Raw genomic sequence first — 21,755 nt, forward strand, 5'->3', positions numbered from 1 at the left:
TGTTGAAAAGACAGTCCTTTTCCTATTGAATGGTCTTAGCACCCTTGTCAAAAATCATTTGAGCGACTTCCCTGGTGGCACAGTGGTTAAGAATCTGCCTGCCAATGCAGGGGACACGGGTTCGAGCCCTGGTCCAGGAAGATCCCACATGCCGCGGAGCAACTAAGCCCACGAGCCACAACTACTGAGCCCGTGTGCTGCAACTACTGAAGCCCGCATGCCTACAGCCCAAGCTCCACAACAAGAGAAGCCACTGCAATGAGAAGCTCATGCACTGCAATGAAGACTAGCCCCTACTCGCCGCAACTAGAAAAAGCCTGTGCGCAGCAACAAAGACCCAATGCAGCCAAAAAAAAAAAGAATCATTTGACCATATATGTGAGGGCTTATTTCTGGGTTCTCTGTTCTATTCCATTAGTCTATATATCTGTCCTTATTCCACTACCACATTGTTTGATTACTACAGCTTTAATAGTAAGATTTGAAATCAGGAAGTGAGTCCTCCAGCTTTCTGGTATTTTTTTCAGGATTGTTTTGGCTATTTAGGGTCCCTTGAGATTCCATATGAATTTTAGGACTTTTTCTATTTCTGCAAAAAATTGTCTTTGGGATTTTGCTAGGGATTGCACTGAATCTTGATCACGCTGGGTAATATTAACATCTTAAAAATATTGTCTTCCAATCTATGAACATGGGTTGTGGTTACATTTGTTTATGTCTTTAATTTCTTTCAGCAATGCTTTGAAGTTTTCATTGTACAAGTCTTTCACCTCCTTGGTTAAGTTAATTCCTAAGTATTCTTTTTGATGCAATTATAAATGCAATGGTTTTCTTAATTTCTTTTCTGTATTGTTCATTGTTAGTGTATAGAAATGCAACTGATTTTTGTGTGTGGACTTTGAATTCATTTATTAGTTCTTGATTTTTTTGTGGAATCTTTAGGTTTTTCTACAAATAAGATCATATCCTCTGTCAACCGAGATAATTTTACTTTTTCCTTTCCCATTTGGATGCCTTTTATTTCTTTGTTTAATTGATCTGGCCAGAGCTTCCAGTACTATGGTGAATAGAAGTGGTGAAAGTGGGCATCCTTGCCTTGTTCTTAGATGAAAAGCTTTCAGTCTTTCACTGTTGAGTATGATGTTAGCTGTGGGTTTTTCACATAAGGGTTTTTAGTATGTTGAGGTAGTTGCCTTCTATTCCTAGTTTGCTGTGTGTTTTTATCATGAATTTTGTCAAGTGCCTTTTCTGCATCAATTGCGATGATCCTTTTTTTCTCTTTCATTCTGTTTATTTGGTGTATTACACTGCTCTATTTTCATATGTTGAACCAGCAAAAGTTAATAAGGATTAATGTGGGACTTCCCTGGTGGTCCAGTGGCCAGTGGTTGGGACTCCGAGCTTCCACTGCAGGGGGCATGGATTTGATCCCTGTTCGGGGAACTAGGATCCTACATGCCTCATGGCGCAGCCAAAAAAAAAAAAAAAAAAAAAAAAGGACTGGTGCTAGCTCTTCTTTAAATGTTTGGTAGAATTTACCAGTGAAGCCCACATGTCCAGGGCTTTTCTTGTTGGGAGGCCTGATTACCAGTTCAGTCTCCTTACTAGTTATAGGTCTAGGCAGATTTTCTATTTCTTAGTAGGTTTTGTGTTTCTAGGAATTTGCCCATTTCATCTAGATTATCCAATTTGTTGGTGTACAATTGTCCACTGTACTCTCATATAATCCTTTTTATTTATGTAGAACTGATAGTAATGTCCCCGCTTCATTTCTGATTTTAGTTATTTGAGTCTTCTCTGTTCCTCAGTCCATCTAGCTAAAGGTTTGTCAAATTTTGTTGACCTTTTCAAAGAACCAACTTTTGGTTTCATTGATTTTCTTTATTATTATTTCTTTATTATTGTTTTTCTATTCTCTATTTCCTTTATCTCTGCTGTAATCCGTATATTTCCTTCCTTCTGCTAGGTTTGGGTTTAGTTTGCTCTTCATTTTATAATTCCTTATGTTATAAAGTTTGATTGTTTATTTGAGATCTTTCTTATTTCTAATGGGTTTATAGCTGTAAATATAATTTTTTAAAAGTCAAATTACACAGAAAGATGAAAGGAAAAGTTCTACACCCATTTCTCTAATTCCCAGAATTAGTCACTATTAACTATCTAGCTATTTATCAAACTAACATTATACGGTGCTTTACTCTGTGCTACAGTCTACTAATTTACCTTACTCCCTGTAACAACCCTATGCAGTAGATACTATTATTATCCTGATTTAACTGATAGAGAAACTGAAGCAGAAAGAAGTGAAACAGCATGATGAAGGGAATACAATAGTGGCAAAGCCAACATATGAACCCAGGCAGACTACTCTTGCTTATACATAAAAAACAAATATGACCATATTAATTGGTAATAATATTAATCACTCCTCTGCATCAAACCCTCTAATTCAATCAGAATAAAGTCCAAAGCCGTTTTCATTGTCTGCTAGGCTTCTTATGAGCTGGCCTGCTTCTCCAACCTGATATTTACCACTTACTCCCTGGGTCTCTATATCCCATCTACATGTGTCTTCTCTATGTTCCTTAAACCTATCAGCATTATTCCTGTTTCATGACCTCCTTCACTTGCTGTTGGTTTTGCCTGGAATGCACTCTCACCAATCTTCATACGGCTGGTTCCTTCACATCATTCAAGTCTCAGCCCAGATGTCACCTTAGGGAGGCCTTCCCCAACCCCCTACCTAGAATAGATCCCTCTTCCATCACAGGTCACTCTCTAACCCATGACCCCATTTTATTTTCTTCATGGCCCTTACCAATGTCTGAAATGATCTTATTTCTTTTTTTTTTTTTTTCTTTTTAAATTTTTACTTATTTATTTATTTATCTATTGGCTGTGTTGGGTCTTTGTTGCTACGCGCGGGCTTTCTCTAGTTGCAGCGAGCGGGGGCTACTCTTCGTTGCGGTGCATGGGCTTCTCATTGCAGTGGCTTCTCTTGTTGCAGAGCATGGGCTCTAGGCACACGGGCTTCAGTAGTTGTGGCACGCGGGCTTCAGTAGTTGTGGCTCGTGGGCTCTAGAGCGCAGGTTCAGTAGCTGTGGTGCACGAGCTTAGTTGCTCTACAGCATGTGGGATCTACCCGGACCAGGGATCAAACCCGTGTCCCCTGCATTGGCAGACAGATTCCTAACCACTGCACCACCAGGGAAGTCCCTGAAATGATCTTATTTCTTTATTGGCTCTTTTATCATCTGTCCTCTTTCACATGAAACATAAGGCATATGAGGCCAGAGGCTTTGTCTGTCTTATTCCCCATGGTCTCTCCCAATGCCTTAAGCAGTACCTAGCACATAGTAGATACTCAAACATTGGACTTTATTTCAGAAATCCTCTTAAACATGGCTAGTAGTGTAGACTTAAAATCTATTTTAAATTTCTATAAGATGAATGAGTATTTATATTGGAAACTTAGAAATAATTCAAAGAAAAAAGATGAACATAAAAATCATGCAATATTCCACTGCCCAAGGATAACCAGTGTTGATTTTTTTTCTTTATAAATTTATTTTATTTATTTATTTATTTTTGGCTGCATTGGGTCTTTGTTGCTGTGTGCAGGTTTTCTCTAGTTGCAGCAAGTGGGGGCAACTCTTCGTTGCGGTGCAAACCTTCTCTGTAAGTTTCTTAAACTCGTGACCTCTCTTGCCTCAGTTTCTTTAACAATAAAATGGAAATAATGATAATACCTCTTTCATAGGGAGGTTGTGAGGATCAAAGATAAATACATGAAAAGTTCTTAGAACAATGTTGACATATAGAAAACAATATAACAAACACCTGTGTACCTACTATCTTCATAACAGACCTTAACCTTTTGCCATATTTGCTTCATTTTTTAAAAAAAATTATTTTATTTATTTATTTTTGGCTGTGTTGGGTCTTCATTGCTGCATGCGGGCTTTCTCTAGTTGCGGCGAGCAGGGGCTACTCTTCATTGTGGTGCGCAGGCCTCACATTGCGGTGGCTTCTCTTGTGGCAGAGCATGGGCTCTAGGCACGCAGGCTTCAGCAGTTGTGGCACGTGGGCTCAGTAGTTGTGGCTTGCGGGCTCTAGAGCGCAGGCTCAGTAGTTGTGGCACGTGGGCTTAGTAGCTCCGCGGCATGCGGGATCTTCCCGGACCAGGGCTTGAACCCGTGTCCCCTGCATTGGCAGGCGGATTCTTAACCACTGCACCACTAGGGAAGTCCCTAGGAAGTGTTTTTAAAAAGATTTAAAAAGAAAGTGTTAGAAGGTTGATTACACTTGCTTTTAACTTAGGATATTGTGCTACTTAAGGAATTGCTTAGAGATCTGTTCTAGAATCTCTTAATAACTAGTGATGGAAGCTATCAAGTTATATCTTTCCAATGGATTCTAACTTTTTTTTAAAATGAATTTTATTTATTTATTTATTTGGGCTGCGTTGGGTCTTCATTGCTGCGCACGGGCTTTCTTTAGTTATGGCAAGTGGGGGCTACTCTTCGTTGCAGTGCGCGGGCTTTTCATTGTGGTGGCTTCTCTTGTTGCGGAGCACGGGCTCTAGGCGCGCGGGCTTCAGTAGTTGCAGCACGCGGGCTCAATAGTTGTGGCTCACGGGCTCTAGAGCACAGGCTCAGTAGTTGTGGCGCACAGGCTTAGTTTTTCCGCGGCATGTGGGATCTTCCTGGACCAGAAACCGAACCTGTGTCCCTTGCATTGGCAGGCAGATTCTTAAACACTGTGCCACCAGGGAAGTCCCGGTGTTGATGTTTTGTTGTATTTTCTTCTAGCACAATGGTGTCCTATTGTTTTAATTTATATTTCTTTGATGATAGGTGAGGTAGAACATTTTTTTCATTATACTTATCAGCTATTTATAGTTCTTTTGTGATTTAGCTCATCCTGTCCTCTGCCCATGCCTCAGTTTAATTCTTCATTCAGGTATGAGCTCAAATTTTATCTTAGAAAGGTCCTCCCTGATCACCTCTTCTAAAGCATATTTCTACCCTCACCGTCCCCTGCATTTTTCATCAACCCACCCTGTTTACAACCTATATAAAACACACCACGTTCTGTAATTACCTTACTTATTTATTTATCTATCAACTGTTTATGTTCCCCATCCCTCTGGAATAATGTGAGACTCACAGGGAAGTAATCTTATCTATCTTAATCACCACTATTTTCCTAATAACTAAAACAGTGTCTGGAACATGCTGGGAATAGGGGATTTATAAACATCTGTTGGATGAGTGAATCAACGCATACACAATTGAAGTATTTAAAATGTCCTAAAGTTCTAGTTCAAGAATGCTCTTAACAATGCTTTAATTTAGTTTAAGGTAAAATCAGAGAGCACCATAAATCTGGACTGTTTATTCATAATGTCCATACCTGATTGTTGGGCTTGGTCGATAAGCATTTTCCAAAGTAAAGAGTTTCTGTAACACAAAGGCTATTACATGCGGGCCCATCAATAACTCCAGTCTTGTACTTGTCACACTAAAAACCAGGAAATAAAAAAGTAGTTAATAGAAAAATGTTCATAAGAAGAAACATATTAAAATATTTTCAAACTAAGCAATTGACAAAGGATTAATCTCCAAAATATACAAACAGCTCATGCAGCTCTATGTCAAAAAAAACAACAACCCAATCAAAAAATGGGCAGAAGATCTAAATAGACATTTCTCCAAAGAAGACATAGAGATGGCCAAAAAGCACATGAAAAGATGCTCAACATCACTAATTATCAGAGAAATGCAAACCAAAACTACAAAGAGGTATCACCTCACACCAGTCAGAATGGCCATCATCAAAAAGTCACAAACAACAAATACTGGAGACGGTGTAGAGAAAAGGGAACCCTCCTACACTGTTGGTGGGAATGTAAACTGGCACAACCACTCTGGAGAACAGTATGGAGGTTCTTTAAAAACTGAAAATAGAATTACCATATGATCCAGCAATCCCACTCCTGGGCACATATCTGGAGAAAACCATAATCTGAAAAGATACACGCACCCCAGTGTTCACTGCAGCACTATTTACAATATCCAAGACATGGAAGCAACCTAAATGTCCATCGACAGAGGAATGAATAAAGAAGATGTGGCATATATATAATGGAATATTACTCAGCCATAAAAAATAATGAAATAATGCCATTTGCAGCAACATGGATGGAGCTAGAGATTATCATACTAAGTGAAGTAAGTCAGAAAGAGAAAGACAAATATCATATGATATCACTTACATGTGGAATCCAAAAAAAAGATACAAATGAACTTATTTATAAAACAGAAACAGTCTTACAGATATCAAAAACAAACTTATGGTTACCAAAGGGGACAGAGAGGGGAGGGATAAATCAGGAGCTTGGGATGAACACACACACACTACTATATATAAGATAGATAACCAACAAGGACATACTGTATATAGCACAGGGAACTCTACTCAATATTCTGTGATAACCTTTAAGAGAAAAGAATCTAAAAAAGAATGAATATATGTATATGTATAACTGAATCACTTTGCTGTACACCTGAAACTAACACATTGTAAATCAACTATACACCAAGAAAATTAAAATTTAAAAAAGAAGAAACATATTAAAGACACCATAAAGAGATATCTATATTCTTTAAGAGAAAGTCCTATGATGAAAAGAATTCAGGCTTTGGATCTGGACAGACTTGGATTTGAATACAAACTCTGCTCCTTACTAGCTATATAATGATGAGAGATCTTGCTGTGACTAGGGTGTGCATAGAATTTTGAAACCATTTTTCCCACTTAGCGTGGCCTGAGGTGGTATGGTACCTACTCTCTGTGAGAAGGTGGGCACTCAATTTTTAAAAATGGCTCAATTTTAAAATAAAAAATAAAGTTTAAAATACCGAAATATTTTAAAATAACAAAATTAAGTCACCTCTGTCATCTTGTTATCTTTGATATTGCCCCAAAACAAGTAAAGAGAAAAAGATGGGAATTCCCTGGTGGTCCAGCGGTTAGGACTCTTAGCTCTCACTGCCGAGGGCCTGGGTTCAGTCCCTGGTCAAGGAACTACGATCCTACAAGCCGTGTGGCACAGCCAAAAAAAAAAAAAAGAAACCAAACGCTTTGACAAAATAAGGTACCAGTGTAACCCTAAGGCACAATAAATGAGGATGGCCTGCAAAATACAGTGAAAATTACACCAGAGTACAGAAGGATGCTGAGATTAAATACCTGCTGTGACCTCACTTCTCAGACAAAGTTGGCGGAGCACTGAATAGGTGGTACACCAGAGGAACAGAACCATCACTCTGGTTTGCAATGAAAGTTTAAGGGGCACAAGCTGTGGGAACTTCTAAGGACTCTATTTGGCATCGTAAAGTAGCGGGGCAAAGCAGTGCTGATTGATAAAATCCTTAAAAATGTTATCTATGTTGGAGGCAGTCTGTAAATAAAATAAGGGTTGGGAGAGACTATATTATGAATGAGTATCTCTGTAGTTGCTGGGGAGATAGACAGGCTAAACCAATCTGTGTGAGTGTCTCCATCTCATCTTTTTTTCTCTTTCACAGACACCCACACACACACAAACACACACACACGCACACAAACTCTGGGCCACAGAAGTTTCACCACTTGCTCATTTCACTGTCCCAGTTGCTTCTTGCAAATAGTGGTTGAAGAAATCCTTTCATTCAGTAATGAGTAATACTCAAAAGAAAACAAGCAGGAGATCTATACAGCAAATGTACAAGGAAAAGGAGGAAAGGAATAGGAAAAGGACATGTCAAATAAAGAAATTTTCCAGAAAAATACTGCCATGAAGCACACCAAACAAATAGTTATGAATTCAAAGGACTTAATGAAACAGTTTAAAATAAGGCCTCAAAGCAGAAGACATAATGAGAGACAAAAGAAGTAAATGTAAAATAAGCAAGCAGAACTCAAAAATGAAGAAAAAGAAAAAAATCGAAGAAATTGAAGTCACATTATGAATGGGGAAAAAGGGGGGGGGCAGACAAAAATAACAACATAGTAAGACTTATGAGGGCTAGGTTGAGAAAAGTGAGCAAAATGAAATGGAAATTTAAAAAGAACTAAAAAGAATTTGAGATAAAATTATAGATATAGAAGACAAAGGCTATCCAGCATGTCCATAGGAGGGAGAATAGAACACGTAGAACAGAAAAAATAATCAAAGTAGAATTCAAGAGAACTTCATGTAAGTGAAAGAAGTCTTTAATCTACAGATTGAAAGGACACACACTGTCCCAAGGAAACTGACACAGAATGACCCCTGTGACATATCCCACTGAATTTTACTGGACTTCAAAAATAAATAATTCTTTGAGCATCCAGGCAAAAAGATCAAGACACTTCTAAGGGGAAATAAATCAGATTGGCCTCAGATTTCTCCATAGCCACATTCAAAGGTAGATAACAGTGGTGCAATGCCAGCAAAGTTTGAGAAAGGAAGTGTGAGCTGCCTGTGTCCTAATTTTCTCATTTGTAAAAGGGGAGGTACCTACTACTTGATTTATAGCATTATTATGAGCTATAATGGTTTAATGAGGATAGATCATCTGTAATTTTAATAAGTGCTCAGAATAGCTCTTCTTATTCTCCATAGCCAAACTTTCTTTCAAGTAAAAGGTGTTAAATGTTTTTGAACATGTAAGGATCAGAAGATAGAATTCCCATTAGCAACTCTTGAAGAACTATAGAGAATGAATTTTAGGCAACCAAGAGATGAACAGAGAAATTGAACATGTAAGCCAGTTGAAATGTAGGAATGGGATGAAAACAACTATGGAAATCTATTTCATAATAATTGTTAATATAGTATATGGTAAGCTACTAGATACTTACCATATGTCAGGCACTGTTCCAGTGCTGTACTTTTATTATGACAACAGCCCTGTGAGGTAGAACCTATTGTTATAGCCATTGTAAAAATAAGGAAACAGAAATAGCTATTAAGTAACTTGCTCAAGCTACAAAATGATAAAGCCAAGATTCCAACCTAGGCAGTCTGGTTCCAGAGCTCCTTCTCTTAATCACTACTGTATATTGTTCAGAATGTTAATATTATAAATTATACCAGTAAAAGTAATAAAATTAACAAGAACCAAGAAGGAGAGATGGAAGATGAGAGACAGCAAAAGGATGTTGATTTCCTTATCTTCATTATTTTTTAAATGTTTATTTTATTTATTTATTCCCCTCCCCCCTTTTTTTTGGCTGAGTCGGGTCTTAGTTGAGGCACATGGAATCTCTGTTGAGGCATGGAGGATCTTTTCGTCACGGCGCGTGGTCTGCTTGGGTTTCTCTCTAGTTGCGGTGTTGGGCTTCTCTCTAGTTGTGGCATGCGGGTTCCAGAGCACGTGGGCTCGGTAGTCTGTGGCACGCTGTCTCTCTCGTTGAGCCACACAAGCTCAGTAGTTGTGGCATGTGGGCTTAGTTGCCCGCGGCATGTGGGATCTTAGTTCCTTGACCAGGGATCAAACCTGCGTCCCCTGCACTGGAAGGTGGGTTATTTACCACTGGACCACCAGGGAAGTCCCTGATTTCCTTATCTTTAATATCCAAGGGCAAAAGATAATATTGGGCTTCCCTGGTGGTGCAGTGGTTAAGAATCCGCCTGCCAATGCACAGGACACGGGTTTGAGCCTTGGTCTGGGAAGATCCCACATGCTGTGGAGCAACTAAGCTCGTACACCACAACTACTGAGACTGTGCTCTAGAGCCCACGAGCCACAGCTACTGAAGTCCAGGAGCCAAAACTAGCGAAGCCTGTGCACCTAGAGCCCGTGCTCCGCAACAAGAGAAGCCACCACAATTAGAAGCCTGCGCACCGCAACGAAGAGTAGCCCCTGCTCGCCACAACTAGAGAAAGCCCGTGTGCAGCAATGAAGACCCAACGCAGCCAAAAATAAATAAATGAATAAATAAATTTATAAACAAGATAATATTTATATCTTATAAATCAAATAACAGAGACAGAAGTATAATCAAAAGTATAGAGATGACTAGTTGAAGAACTAATAATAATAATATATTAATTAAAATTAGGTGGAGTAAAGGAAATGGGATAGATGGAAGTATAATAATTTGTCATTGCTTGTAGTGGGGAATAAATTGATATGGTCTAAAGCAATACAGGATAAAGTATACTTTTAAAAGTAATAGTACAAGGCTAACCACTAGAAGAGCTAAAATCTGAATACAAACCTTCCTAAATTATCAAAAGGAGCACGTGTAAAACACAGAAATATATACCCTCTAGAGAAAGATACAAACCAAATGAATCCTTAAAAACAAAGTAGGTCATAAAATGTGATACAGAACTAAGACATATCTATAAATGTCAATGGGATAAGCTTACCTATTATAAGAAAAATATCTTCAGAAAACAATGTCAAAAAAGTTGAAAATAAAAGACGGTACAGGTATACCAGCCAAATGCAAAGAGAAAAGTTAAGCCACAATCTTATACCAGATGAGGTTGAATTTTGGGAGGTGGGGGGGAGCATTAACAAGGCAAAAAAGAAAAGCTCTTTATAATGTTAAAACATATAATCCACAATGAAGATATTATAATACTACAGTCATGAATTTCTATAAAGTAAATAAAGTAACATCAAAATTGATTCAGTGAAATCTATAAGAAATAGAAAAAGAAATAAACAGAAAGGCATTAGAAGTAGGAGACCCTAATTTGCTTTTCTTAGTCTATGACAGATAAAAAAGTTTACAAAAAAAGATACAGAAGAACTCAATAATCTAATAAGGTAGATCTAATTGCCCTGAGAACAAACAGACCTTTTCAAAAGCCCATGGAACATTTACAAAATTACACCAAAACCTCCATACATTCCACTAAGTAGACATGGCAGAAGCAGTATGCTCCAATCACAATATGATAAAATTTGAAATTAACAAAAAAATCTACCTGGAAAATTTTAAATGTTCTTTTAATTCTTGAGTCAAAGAGACAGGCTAAATTGAAATGTTAAGCAACTGGGAAATAAAAAATAATAATAAAAAGAATTTAGGGACTTCCCTGGTGGCGCAGTGGTTAAGAATCCGCCTGCCAAAGCAGGGGACACGGGTTCGATCCCTGGTCCAGGAAGATCCCACAGGCTGCAGAGCAACTAAGCCCGTGCGCCACAACTACTGAGTCCACATGCCACAACTAGTGAAGCCCATGCACCTAGAGCCCGTACTCTGCAACAAGAGAAGCCACTGCAATGAGAAGCCCGCACACTGCAACAAAGAGTAGGTCCCACTCACCACAAGTAGAGAAAGCCCGCTCTTAGCAACAAACACCCAATGCAGCCAAAAATAAATACATTTATTTAAAAAAATTTTTTTTAAATATCAGAAACTAAAGCTAAAACTAGTGATAAAATTAAAAAACTAGAGAAGAATGCAAAGTCTTAATTACATTAATAAACAATACAGAACAAGACAAATGAATTAAAAAATCAAGAAATTAGAAAAAAAATCTAAAGAAAGCAGAAAGAAGGAATTAATCAATACAAAGTGAAAAGAAAAGGCTATGGCTATGTTTCTGTAACTGAGAGAACTTCTCTAATCTTCATCTCCTGTTCTCTGCTTTAGATCTTCTTGTTCTTTTCTGGTTTCTGCAATTACCTTTTGTTTGCTCTTTCCCAGAATTTTCCGTGTCTGTCTGGTTCTCTTAGTCTGATGACATTATGCTGCTCATAGATCAATCTTGCCCACTTCTGGCTTGGACAATGCGACCTGTTAGAGGGACAATGCAACCTACTAGAGGGTTGCAATGACTGGGCTTCCAATGATTGGGCTTCCTCTTGTGTGGGATAGGGGCTGAGGATAATTTCTTGAGCCCTTCACTTTGGGGGCATAAATTTTTCATGATCCCAAGCAAAGAGCCAAAGCACAGTGGGCTCTGGTATTATTCAATACTTGGAAAGGCCAGCACAGGCTCCTCAGACCTGCCCACCGGGTCCCCCTTCCAACACTTGCCACAGTTTTCTCTGAGGATAAGGATAGCCCAGATAGAGATCGAGAGTCCTGCCCACGTGTAGAGTTAAATACCAATACCTAGGATCTGTTGCCCTTCAGCTATCACTAGCAGAAGCTCCTGGGTGAGCTCTTGACCATGGCTCCTTTCTCCTTTAGACTGGGTTGCAACCAAGAATATTAGGTTTCATCTTCATAGGAGGAGCAGAGCAATCTAGTTCCTGGACTCAAGTTTGTGAGGGACTACACGGGGAGACGCTCAATACTTTCTTGCCCAGGTCAACCTCTGTGGATTTTTAGGAAATGCAGAACCATCTGTTTCATATCAGATGGCCAGCAATTTCACTGGCATGTTTCTTCACTGAGGCAAAAGTGGTGGGACTTCTTGGGCCTCACTCAAAAGTGAAACCTCCTGCAGGTATAGTTTAGGGTTTCTAAGGATTTTAGATAACATAGACCAATTTGCTGACAACAAATAAATAAGAAATCAACAAAAAAAATAATGTAAAAATAGACACAGACATGTTCGGAAACAAAAAAGCACATCTCTAAATAATTTCTGGGTTAAAGGAGAAGTCACAAGGGAAATGCAGAATATTTAGAACTGAACAACAACAAAGGTATACATATGAAAACTTGTGGGATGTGGCTAAAGCAGTTCTTAGAGGAAAATTTACAGCTGTAAATGCAATGATGAAAAAATAAGAGACTGAAATAAATAGTAAACATTCAACAAAAGATGTTTTAAAAAATCACAATAATAACAATAAGAGAATAAACCAACCCCCAGAAGAAGAAGGAGGAGGGGGAGAGGGAGGGGGAGAGGGGAGGAGGAGGAGGAGGAGAGGAAACAGCAGAAATTAATGGGAGGGACTTCCTTGGTGGCACAGTGGTTAAGAATCCGCCTGCCAATGCAGGGGACACGGGTTCAATCCCTGGTTCAGGAAGATCCCATATGCCACAGCTAAGCCCGTGCACCACAACTACTGAAGCCTGCGTGCCTAGAGCCTGTGCTTTGCAACAAGAGAAGCCATCACAATGAGAAGCCCGTGCACCGCAACGAAGAGTAGTCCCCGCTCACCGCAACTAGAGAAAGCCCACAGGCAGCAACAAAAACCAACGTAGCCAAAAATAAAAAAAGAAATTAATGGGAAAAAAAAGATCAGCAATGCCAAAAGCTAGTTCTTTGAAAACTTTAACAAAAGAGATAAACCTTTAGCAAGACTGATCATTGAGAAACAGAGGATGAACAAATAAAGATTATCAGGATAGAAAGGGTAGTGATAGTGAATAATGTAAACAACTCTGGCAATGCATTTAAAATGAGCAATATGTCTAAAACAATAATAAAAAGTGATACCAGAATAGAAAATCTAAGACTAATAAACATTAAAAAATTAATCAGTAACAAAAAATCTTTCCCTCTAAAAATATCAGGTCAAGGTATAGTCTAGGAGGACTTCAAGGTGCCATCCAGGATGCAGTGCTGTTTGTAAGAGTGGAAAATGATTAATAACATAAATGTCCATCACCAGGAGAATGGCTGAGTAAATTGTGGTATATTCATACAATGCAATACTATACAGTAATTAAAATGAAAGAACTCAGCCTATGCATATCAACACAGAAAAATGTTGAAAACATAATATCAAGTGGAAAAAGTTGCAGATTGGTATGTGCAGTTTAGTGCCATTTATTAAAGTTTAGAAACATGCAAAGCAATACTATATATTGTTTATGTACCCATAAACAATTAGTGAAAGTATGAAAACATGATGGCAAGAACTCACACCAAATTCAAGATGGTGTCTACCGCTGGGGAGGAGGAAGGAGACTACCAGGGAGGGTAAAGAGAGCTTAACTGCACTGCCATGTTTTTTCTTTTTAAAAACGAAGCAGGGGCTTCCCTGGTGGCACACTGGTTAAGAATCCGCCTGCCAATGCAGGGGGCACGGGTTCGAGCCCTGGTCCGGGAAGATCCCACATGCCGCAGAGCAACTAAGCCCGTGCGCCACAACTACTGAGCCTGCGTTCTAGAGCCTGTGAGCCACAACTACTGAGCCCGCGTGCCACAACTACTGAAGCCTGTGTGCCTAGAGCCCGTGCTCTGCCACAAGAGAAGCCACCGCAATGAGAAGCCCGCGCACCGCAATGAAGAGTAGCCCCTGCTCGCGGCAACTAGAGAAAGCCCGTGCGCAGCAACGAAGACCCAACTCAGCCAAAAATAAATAAATAAAATAAATTTTTTAAAAAATGAAGCAAATATGGCAAAAGGTTAAGGTCTGTTATGAAGATAGTAGGTACACAGGTGTTTGTTATATTGTTTTCTACATGTCAACATTGTTCTAAGAACTTTTCATGTATTTCTCTTTGATTCTCACAACCTCCCTAAGAAAGAGGTATTATCATTATTTCCATTTTATTGTTAAAGAAACTGAGGCAAGAGAGGTCATGAGGTTAAGAAACTTGCAGAGCAGGTTAGTGGTGGTGCTGGCTGAACCCAGATAGTCTGCCTCCAGAGCCTGTGCTTTTAACCACTGAAGTAAAAGAACCAGGATTACTTATCTTGGAGAGCAACATGCAAAGCAGGTTTAATAGTGGTGGGGTCTGATGCCTGCCCCAGTGCTCCTGCTTAGGGGCCCTGATCACACTCATTCCCTTTGCACAAGCAACTCAAAGTGGGGTCAGGACTTTCATATTTGTTTCCTTGGGATTTTGCATATACTCAAATCATATAAAAAGCACTTGCTGGATGGATGAATAAATGAAGTGTAGTCTGGGTTTTTATCCAGAAACAGGGCATTCTATTACGAACAAGTCCTGGAATAGGACTAATAGAGCTATCCACTTCAACTGTCCTGATCTTTGGCTCCTGCATCCTGAAGCACATTCTATCTGCCACTCCGCCCAAGGTCAAGATTTAAACATGGCCCTCTCCACCACACCTGTCTTCCAGTGAATAATCTTGAGGCTGTATTATTTCCTTCCTGAGCCTATATTCTCCTCCCTTCTTTTCTTGTATTCCCAAATCTAACATCATTTACGTTCACATTATCTTCCCTAATACAAAGTAAGATGATTTGAAGGCACAGACATGGTCTTAGTCATCTCTGAATCTCTGCTTCCCTTTAGCACATAGCACAGAGGTTGATATTTAAGTGTCTAATAAATGTTTATTAAATAACCACCATAAAGAACATAGAGGTTTTGATTTTAAAACCTCATTGAGGATAAAATGAATGCTTTTCCATAATATTTAAAACATTAAAAAAAAAAAAAAAGGGACAAACCAGTATCTTATTAGCAAGCTGTGAAACAGTGAAGACAAATCCGGTATTCAGCTACAAGAATCAGATTCTTGTTTTCAGCAAAGGCGCCAAGCCAAGCCTGCATCAAAGAGGTAGTCACAAAGAACAGGCTCTTCAACTTGTGGCTTCTATCACAAACCAAAAGCAAATTTCCCACATGCTTTTATGAAAAGGATGGCTGGCCACATACTGTTTTGTTTTTTGTTTTGTCTTGTTTTTAGGCTCGGCCATACACACAAACTATAATCACTGTCAGTAATCTGATCTTCTAACTAAAAAAACACAGAAACTATAAAGAATGTTCAACTTTACAATACTCAGCACAAAACATCAAAGGCTTTATTTTACTATGATTCTACCACACAACCTCCTTTGCTTGTACATACCTCAGAGTACCAGAAGATGGCACTCTTCAGCTACATTTTACAAAACCCATTTACGCTGAAGGAATAATTTCATGAATTACGGGAACTGTACCACAAGGGGCGATAGCAATGAACAGATGTATAGCACCAGGTTTTAAATAATTTTCTAAGATCCACGTTCTAAAAATGTATTTCAGACAATCTTACCAATTTCTCCTTATTTAGGAGGAAACACAATAGTTGGGTTCTTAATTCCTGAAAATTCTCCAAGTCTCTAGTCAGCACCCTCACCCATTCCCTACATCATCTATTTTAAATCAACTTCACCATTCTCTGCACTCTCACTGTATCTTCAACCTCTCATTCTTCCCTTCTCTCCTAACTTCTTTCTCTGGGCCGTTAACGGTGCTCATCACACTCAGTCTCTTTCCCTCTCTCTTCACACATACACACACGCACACACGAACACTCTCCACTCTTTTGTTCCCTTCTGTTCTAATGTCTGTATTTTACTTTCAGCATATACAGTGTGCTACTTGTGTGCTTGTTTATAGTCCAGGTGCCTCTAATGTCCCAATCAGGAATGCACAGGTGCTTGGCTAGCATTCTAATAAGGTAGTCAGGAAGCCCATGCTCCAGAGGCAGCTGCTGTAAGGGCTTCTACAATATTATCCATATCTTGATAAGGATTGATCCATCTCTGAGGTTTTGTTAATCAGCAAATTAGGATTTAACTGGTGAAATTTGTGGCTAGTTAAGTAGCATGGTTAAGTTAGAAATGAACTATCACTGGTGAAATTAAGAGAGGTGGATTGGCTACAATAAGAGACATTCCTACTCTTTCACAAAGAGGTATAAGAACCAGTTGAAGCCATACCTTTATCTTTAGGGAGGTACCCAGAGCTAATCGTTCTACAGCAGAGGTGCTCAACTTCAGGGAGCTTCAGCACAGATCCGTGCGCAGTACTGTGCTGCTGGTCCAAGAGACCACATTTTGAGAATCACTGGTTCAGAATTTCTAGTTGCCTGATGCTAATTATAAGGGTAACAGGAGCTGCCTCTGAAATCTTTCATGAAAGTTGATAGAACACCTAAAAGGCCAGAGTTAGAACTTTAATGAGTTTACAGACTGATTATGTGAAATGTTTTGTGGCTGCTTATAAATAAATACGTGCTGAATAAATGCCTATGTGTATAGTAGAAATCATTTTCATTATAACCTAGTAAAAAGGTTGTGAGGAAGTAGTTAATACTCACCTATATCGAACATTTTCTGTGGCTACCATTATTTTTCAAAATAGAATCTAAGGAAGTGTGCATGACCAAACTGGATTAGGTCAGTTTAAAACAATTTCCCAGCCAAAAGGTGGAGGCAGCCCAAGAATCCGTGGATGGATGGATGGATGGATAAACAAAACGTGGTTTATATACACACAATGGAATATTATTCAGCCTTAAAAAGGAAGAAAATTCTGACACATGCTACAATATGGATGAACCTTCAGGACATTACGCTAAGTGAAATAAGCCTGTCAACAAAAAGACAAACACAGTTGACCCCTGAACAACATGGGGGTTAGGGGCACCAATCCCCTCCCCAGCAGAAAATCTGTGTATAACTTTATATTCAGCCCTCTGTATCCATGGTTCTGCATCCGCAGATTCAACCAACTGCGGTACATATAATACTGTAGAACATATTTATTGAAAAAAAATCCACCATAAACTGACCCATGCAGTTCAAATCCATGTTGTTCAAGTGTAACTATACTGTGTGATTCCACTTATGTGAGATCTTTAAAGTAGTCAGACTCACAGAAACAGAAGGTAGTTGCTAGGGGCTTGGGGGAAGGGAAAATGGGAAGTTGTTTAAGGGGTATAGGGATCCAGTTTTGCAAGATGAAAAAGTTATGGAATATACCTAAAACAAAACAATGTGAATATACCTAACATTACTGAACTGTACGATTAAAAATGGTTAAGATGCACTATGGAAAATAGTATTGCTGTTCCTCAAGAAATTAAAAATAGTACTACTGGGACTTCCCTGGTGGCACAGTGGTTAAGAATCCGCCTGCCAATACAGGGAACACGGGTTTGATCCCTGGTCTGGGAAATCCCACATGCCGTGGAGCAACTAAGCCTGCGAGCCACAACTACTGAGCCTGCGCTCTAGAGTCCACAAGCCCCAACTACTGAAGCCCGTGTGCCTAGAGGCCATGCTCCACAACAAGAGAAGCCACCATAATGAGAAGCCCGCGCACCACAATAAAGAGTAGCTCCTGCTTGCGGCAATTAGAGAAAGCCCGTGCACAGCAACGAAGACCCAATGCAGTCTCTAATAAATAAATTTATATTAAAAAAAAATAGTACTATTATGCGATCCAGCAACCTCACGTCTGGGTATATATCCAAAGGAAACAAAATCATTATTTCAAAGAGATAGCTGTACTTCCTTGTTCACTGCAGTATTATTCACAATAGCCAAGGTTATAGAAACAACTTAAGTGTTTGTGGACAGATGAATGGATAAAGAAAATGTGGTATATAGACACAATGAAATATTATTCAGCCTGTCATTTGCAATGATGTGAATGAACCTGGAGGGTATTATGCTAAGTGAAATAAGCCAGAGAGAGAAAGACAAATACTGCAGGTATCACTCATAAGTAGCATTTGAAAAAAAAAAAAAGATCAGAAAAACAGAGAGTAGGAAAGTAGTTGCCAGGGGCTGAGAGGATGGGGGAAATAAGGAGAGGATAGTAAAGGGTACAAACTTTCATTTATAAAATGAATAAGGTCTAAGGCTCTAACGTATTATAACATGGTGACTATAGCTGATAACACTGTATTGTATAATTGAAATTTGCTAAGAGAGTAGAACTTAATTGTTCTCACACACCAAAAAAGGAAGTATGTTAGGTAATGGACGTGTTAATTAACTCGAGGGAGGGATCCTTTCACAGTGTATATGTATGTCAAATCACCACATACTTTAAATATCTTACAATTTTATTTGTTGATTATATCTCAATAAAGTGGGGACTAAAAGTAATAACAAACTGAGAAACAAACATGGTTAAGAGGGTAAGTGTTACGTGGATGTTATCACAATCAAAAAAAATTCAAACCAAACCAAACCAAACCCAAACCAACAGATTTCCCAGCACAGTTTCTAGAAACAGTAGTCTAAACTCACTGTCAACACTTATTTCCTGCCATTCAAACTTAATCCAACATATTTTGGCTTTGGACCGTAGTACACTTTGAAAATACTTATAATACTTTTTTTTTTAAACATCTTTATTGGAGTATAATTGCTTTACAATGGTGTGTTAGTTTCTGCTTTATAACGAAGTGAGTCAGCTATACATATACATATATCCCCATATCTCCTCCCTCTTGCGTCTCCCTCCCACCCTCCCTATCCTATCCCTCTAGGTGGTCACAAAGCACCGAGCTGATCTCCCTGTGCTATGTGGCTGCTTCCCACTAGCTGTCTATTTTACATTTGGTAGTGCTTATAACACTTTTGACAATGAACTCTGAATTGCAAATTTCAGTTCTTACATTATTTAACCCCTCTTCAGCATTCGTCCTTGTTGACCACTTTTCTAATGGCTTCTGTCCCCATGTTTTTCTCCTACTTCTCTGGCCACTTGTTCTGAGTCTTTCTGTGGAGTCATTCTCTTCCTTTCTCATAATCATAAATATTGTTTTCCAGGGTTTTGTTCTATTTTCTTTGGGTTCTCTGTATATCATCATGGGTAACATTTATTCCCATGGCTCTAACAAACCTCTGTCCTTACACAGGCCTTTCTCCTGAGTTAAATATCTAAGTGCTTCTTGGACATCTCCTGTCTCCATTTGGATAACTTACAAGTACTTCACACTCAACCTTCCCCAAACTGAACTCACCATCTCCTGCCTTCCTCTCCCCCAAGGGTTGTTCTCCTTTATTCCCTGCCTCATTGAAAGGTGCCATCATCCACTCAGGCATCCAAGGGAGGGAACAGTGAGATGTCTTAACCGCCTCCTTCCTCCTCATCCTCCCACATTCAGCTGGTCACCATGTGCTGGCGATCAAATCATTTCCTTAATATCCTTTGAAGCTATTTCTTCCTCTATTCCCTCCGCCAATGCTGTGGTTTAAGCTCTCACTGCTTTGTGCCTGGATTACAACAACAACCATAAAACTGGTCTCCCTGCGTGTGATAGTCTCCTATCCAATTTACCCTCTACTACAACCACTGAAATTCGTCTGAAACATAAATCTGATCACTCACCTCCCTGTTTAAAAACTTCTATTGATTCTCTACTACCCTTAACACAACATGAATCGTTCTTTTTTTTTTAAAATTAATTAATTAATTAATTTATTTATGGCTGTGTTGGGTCTTCGTTTCTGCACGAGGGCTTTCTCCAGTTGTGGCAAGTGGGGGCCACTCTTCATCGCAGTGCGCGGGCCTCTCACTATCGCGGCCTCCCTTGTTGCAGGTTGCGGAGCACAGGCTCCAGACGCGCAGGCTCAGTAATTGTGGCTCACGGGCCCAGCTGCTCCATGGCATGTGGGATCTTCCGGGACCAGGGCTCGAACCCGTGTCCCCTGCATTGGCAGGCGGATTCTTAACCACTGCGCCACCAGGGAAGCCCAACATGAATGGTTTTTTGAATTTGACTCTGCTAACTTGATCTCTGTAAACTGCCCCTCATGCGCTCTGCTCTAGCCACACTATTTCTGGAATGTAGCATTCTTTCATATCTTTGTAGCTTTGCACATGCCTCTTTCTGCCTGCACTGCTCAAAATTCAGTCCAGATACAACCTCTTCCAGAAAGTCTTCTGGAACCTTCTCGGGATGGCTCAATAAAAAAATACATTGCATGGGACATATACTAAAAATTTTTAGTTGTTTATTGGTAATATTTGGGACATATACTAAAAAACACTCATTATTTTAAATTCAAATTTAACTGGGTATCCTGTTTGGGTTTTTTTTCCCCTAAATCTACCAACCCTACTCCCAGTCTCAATTATGTACTTCTTGTTTATTTTTTCATGTCCTCTCCTAGTCTGTAAGCGTCTTCAGGGCGGGAACATGCCTTATCTCTGTAACTCCAGGTTCCAGCACAGCGCTAGTAAGCATATAACTAAAATCACATGGTGTTTTACTGCTGGCTTGTTTCTTCTAAGCTGGCTTTAACCCCTAGTCTCTTTACTGCTTCTCAGGAACGATGTTCATGATAACAGTGATGCCACCTGCCTCAGCATCATGGTGAACGTGACATGAGACAGTGCAGCCCAGCACGTGAAGGCCACCAGGAATGCTACTATAATTTAACCAGTAAGATTATCCTTGGAATAGGGCTTATGTCTGTTAAGATCTGAAATAAATTTGTTCAGTAAATATTTTTCTGTAAGTTTGCAAAGAAGAGATAGGTAACCTAACTCAAGTTGGCATAAAGGAAGACCATATTTTTAAAAGGAAAAAGTTAAGCTTGCACTTTAAAAGCAGTATGTTCCAAGTGAACTGGTTCCATGTATTTTAAAAATATAGGATAACAGCACAATATGAACCTCTAGAGTCAAGTAATAATTGATCCTGAGCAAATAAAAGCTACGTGAAACCATTAGTTATGTACCGCTATCTAATTGGAAACATGGTTCTAAATATCTTAAATTTACTATATTTTTTAAAATAAATTTTATTTTATATATTTATTTTTATTTTTGGCTGCATTGGCCTTCGTTGCTGCGAGCAGGGGCTACTCTTCATTGCGGTGTGCGGGCTTCTCATTGCGGTGGCTTCTCTTGTTGCAGAGCATGGGCTCTAGGTGCGCAGGCTTCAGTAGTTGTGGCACCTGGGCTCCGTAGTTGTGGCTTGCAGGCTCTGGAGCGCAGGCTCAGTAGTTGTGGCGCACAGGCTTAGTTGCTCTGCGGCATGTGGGATCTTCCCAGACCAGGGATCGAACCCGTGTCCCCTGCATTGGCAGGCGGATTCTTAACCATTGCACCACCAGGGAAGTCCCCAAATTTAGTATATGTTAAGCTAGTTG

At 39.4% G+C, this 21,755-nt stretch overlaps 1 protein-coding gene across 1 annotated transcript in view; it reads right to left on the reverse strand.

Moving 5' to 3' along the window:
• DIPK1A (divergent protein kinase domain 1A) overlaps positions 1–21,755 on the reverse strand; it is a 126,825-nt gene that overhangs the window by 6,932 nt on the left and 98,138 nt on the right. The window contains exon 3 of the mRNA XM_059926368.1: positions 5,416–5,523. Within this exon, the coding sequence (XP_059782351.1) occupies positions 5,416–5,523 (108 nt within the window). The remainder of the gene's footprint in view (positions 1–5,415; positions 5,524–21,755) is intronic.

Source organism: Balaenoptera ricei, chromosome 1 (genome assembly GCF_028023285.1).
Source record: "Balaenoptera ricei isolate mBalRic1 chromosome 1, mBalRic1.hap2, whole genome shotgun sequence".
NCBI lineage: Eukaryota > Metazoa > Chordata > Mammalia > Artiodactyla > Balaenopteridae > Balaenoptera > Balaenoptera ricei.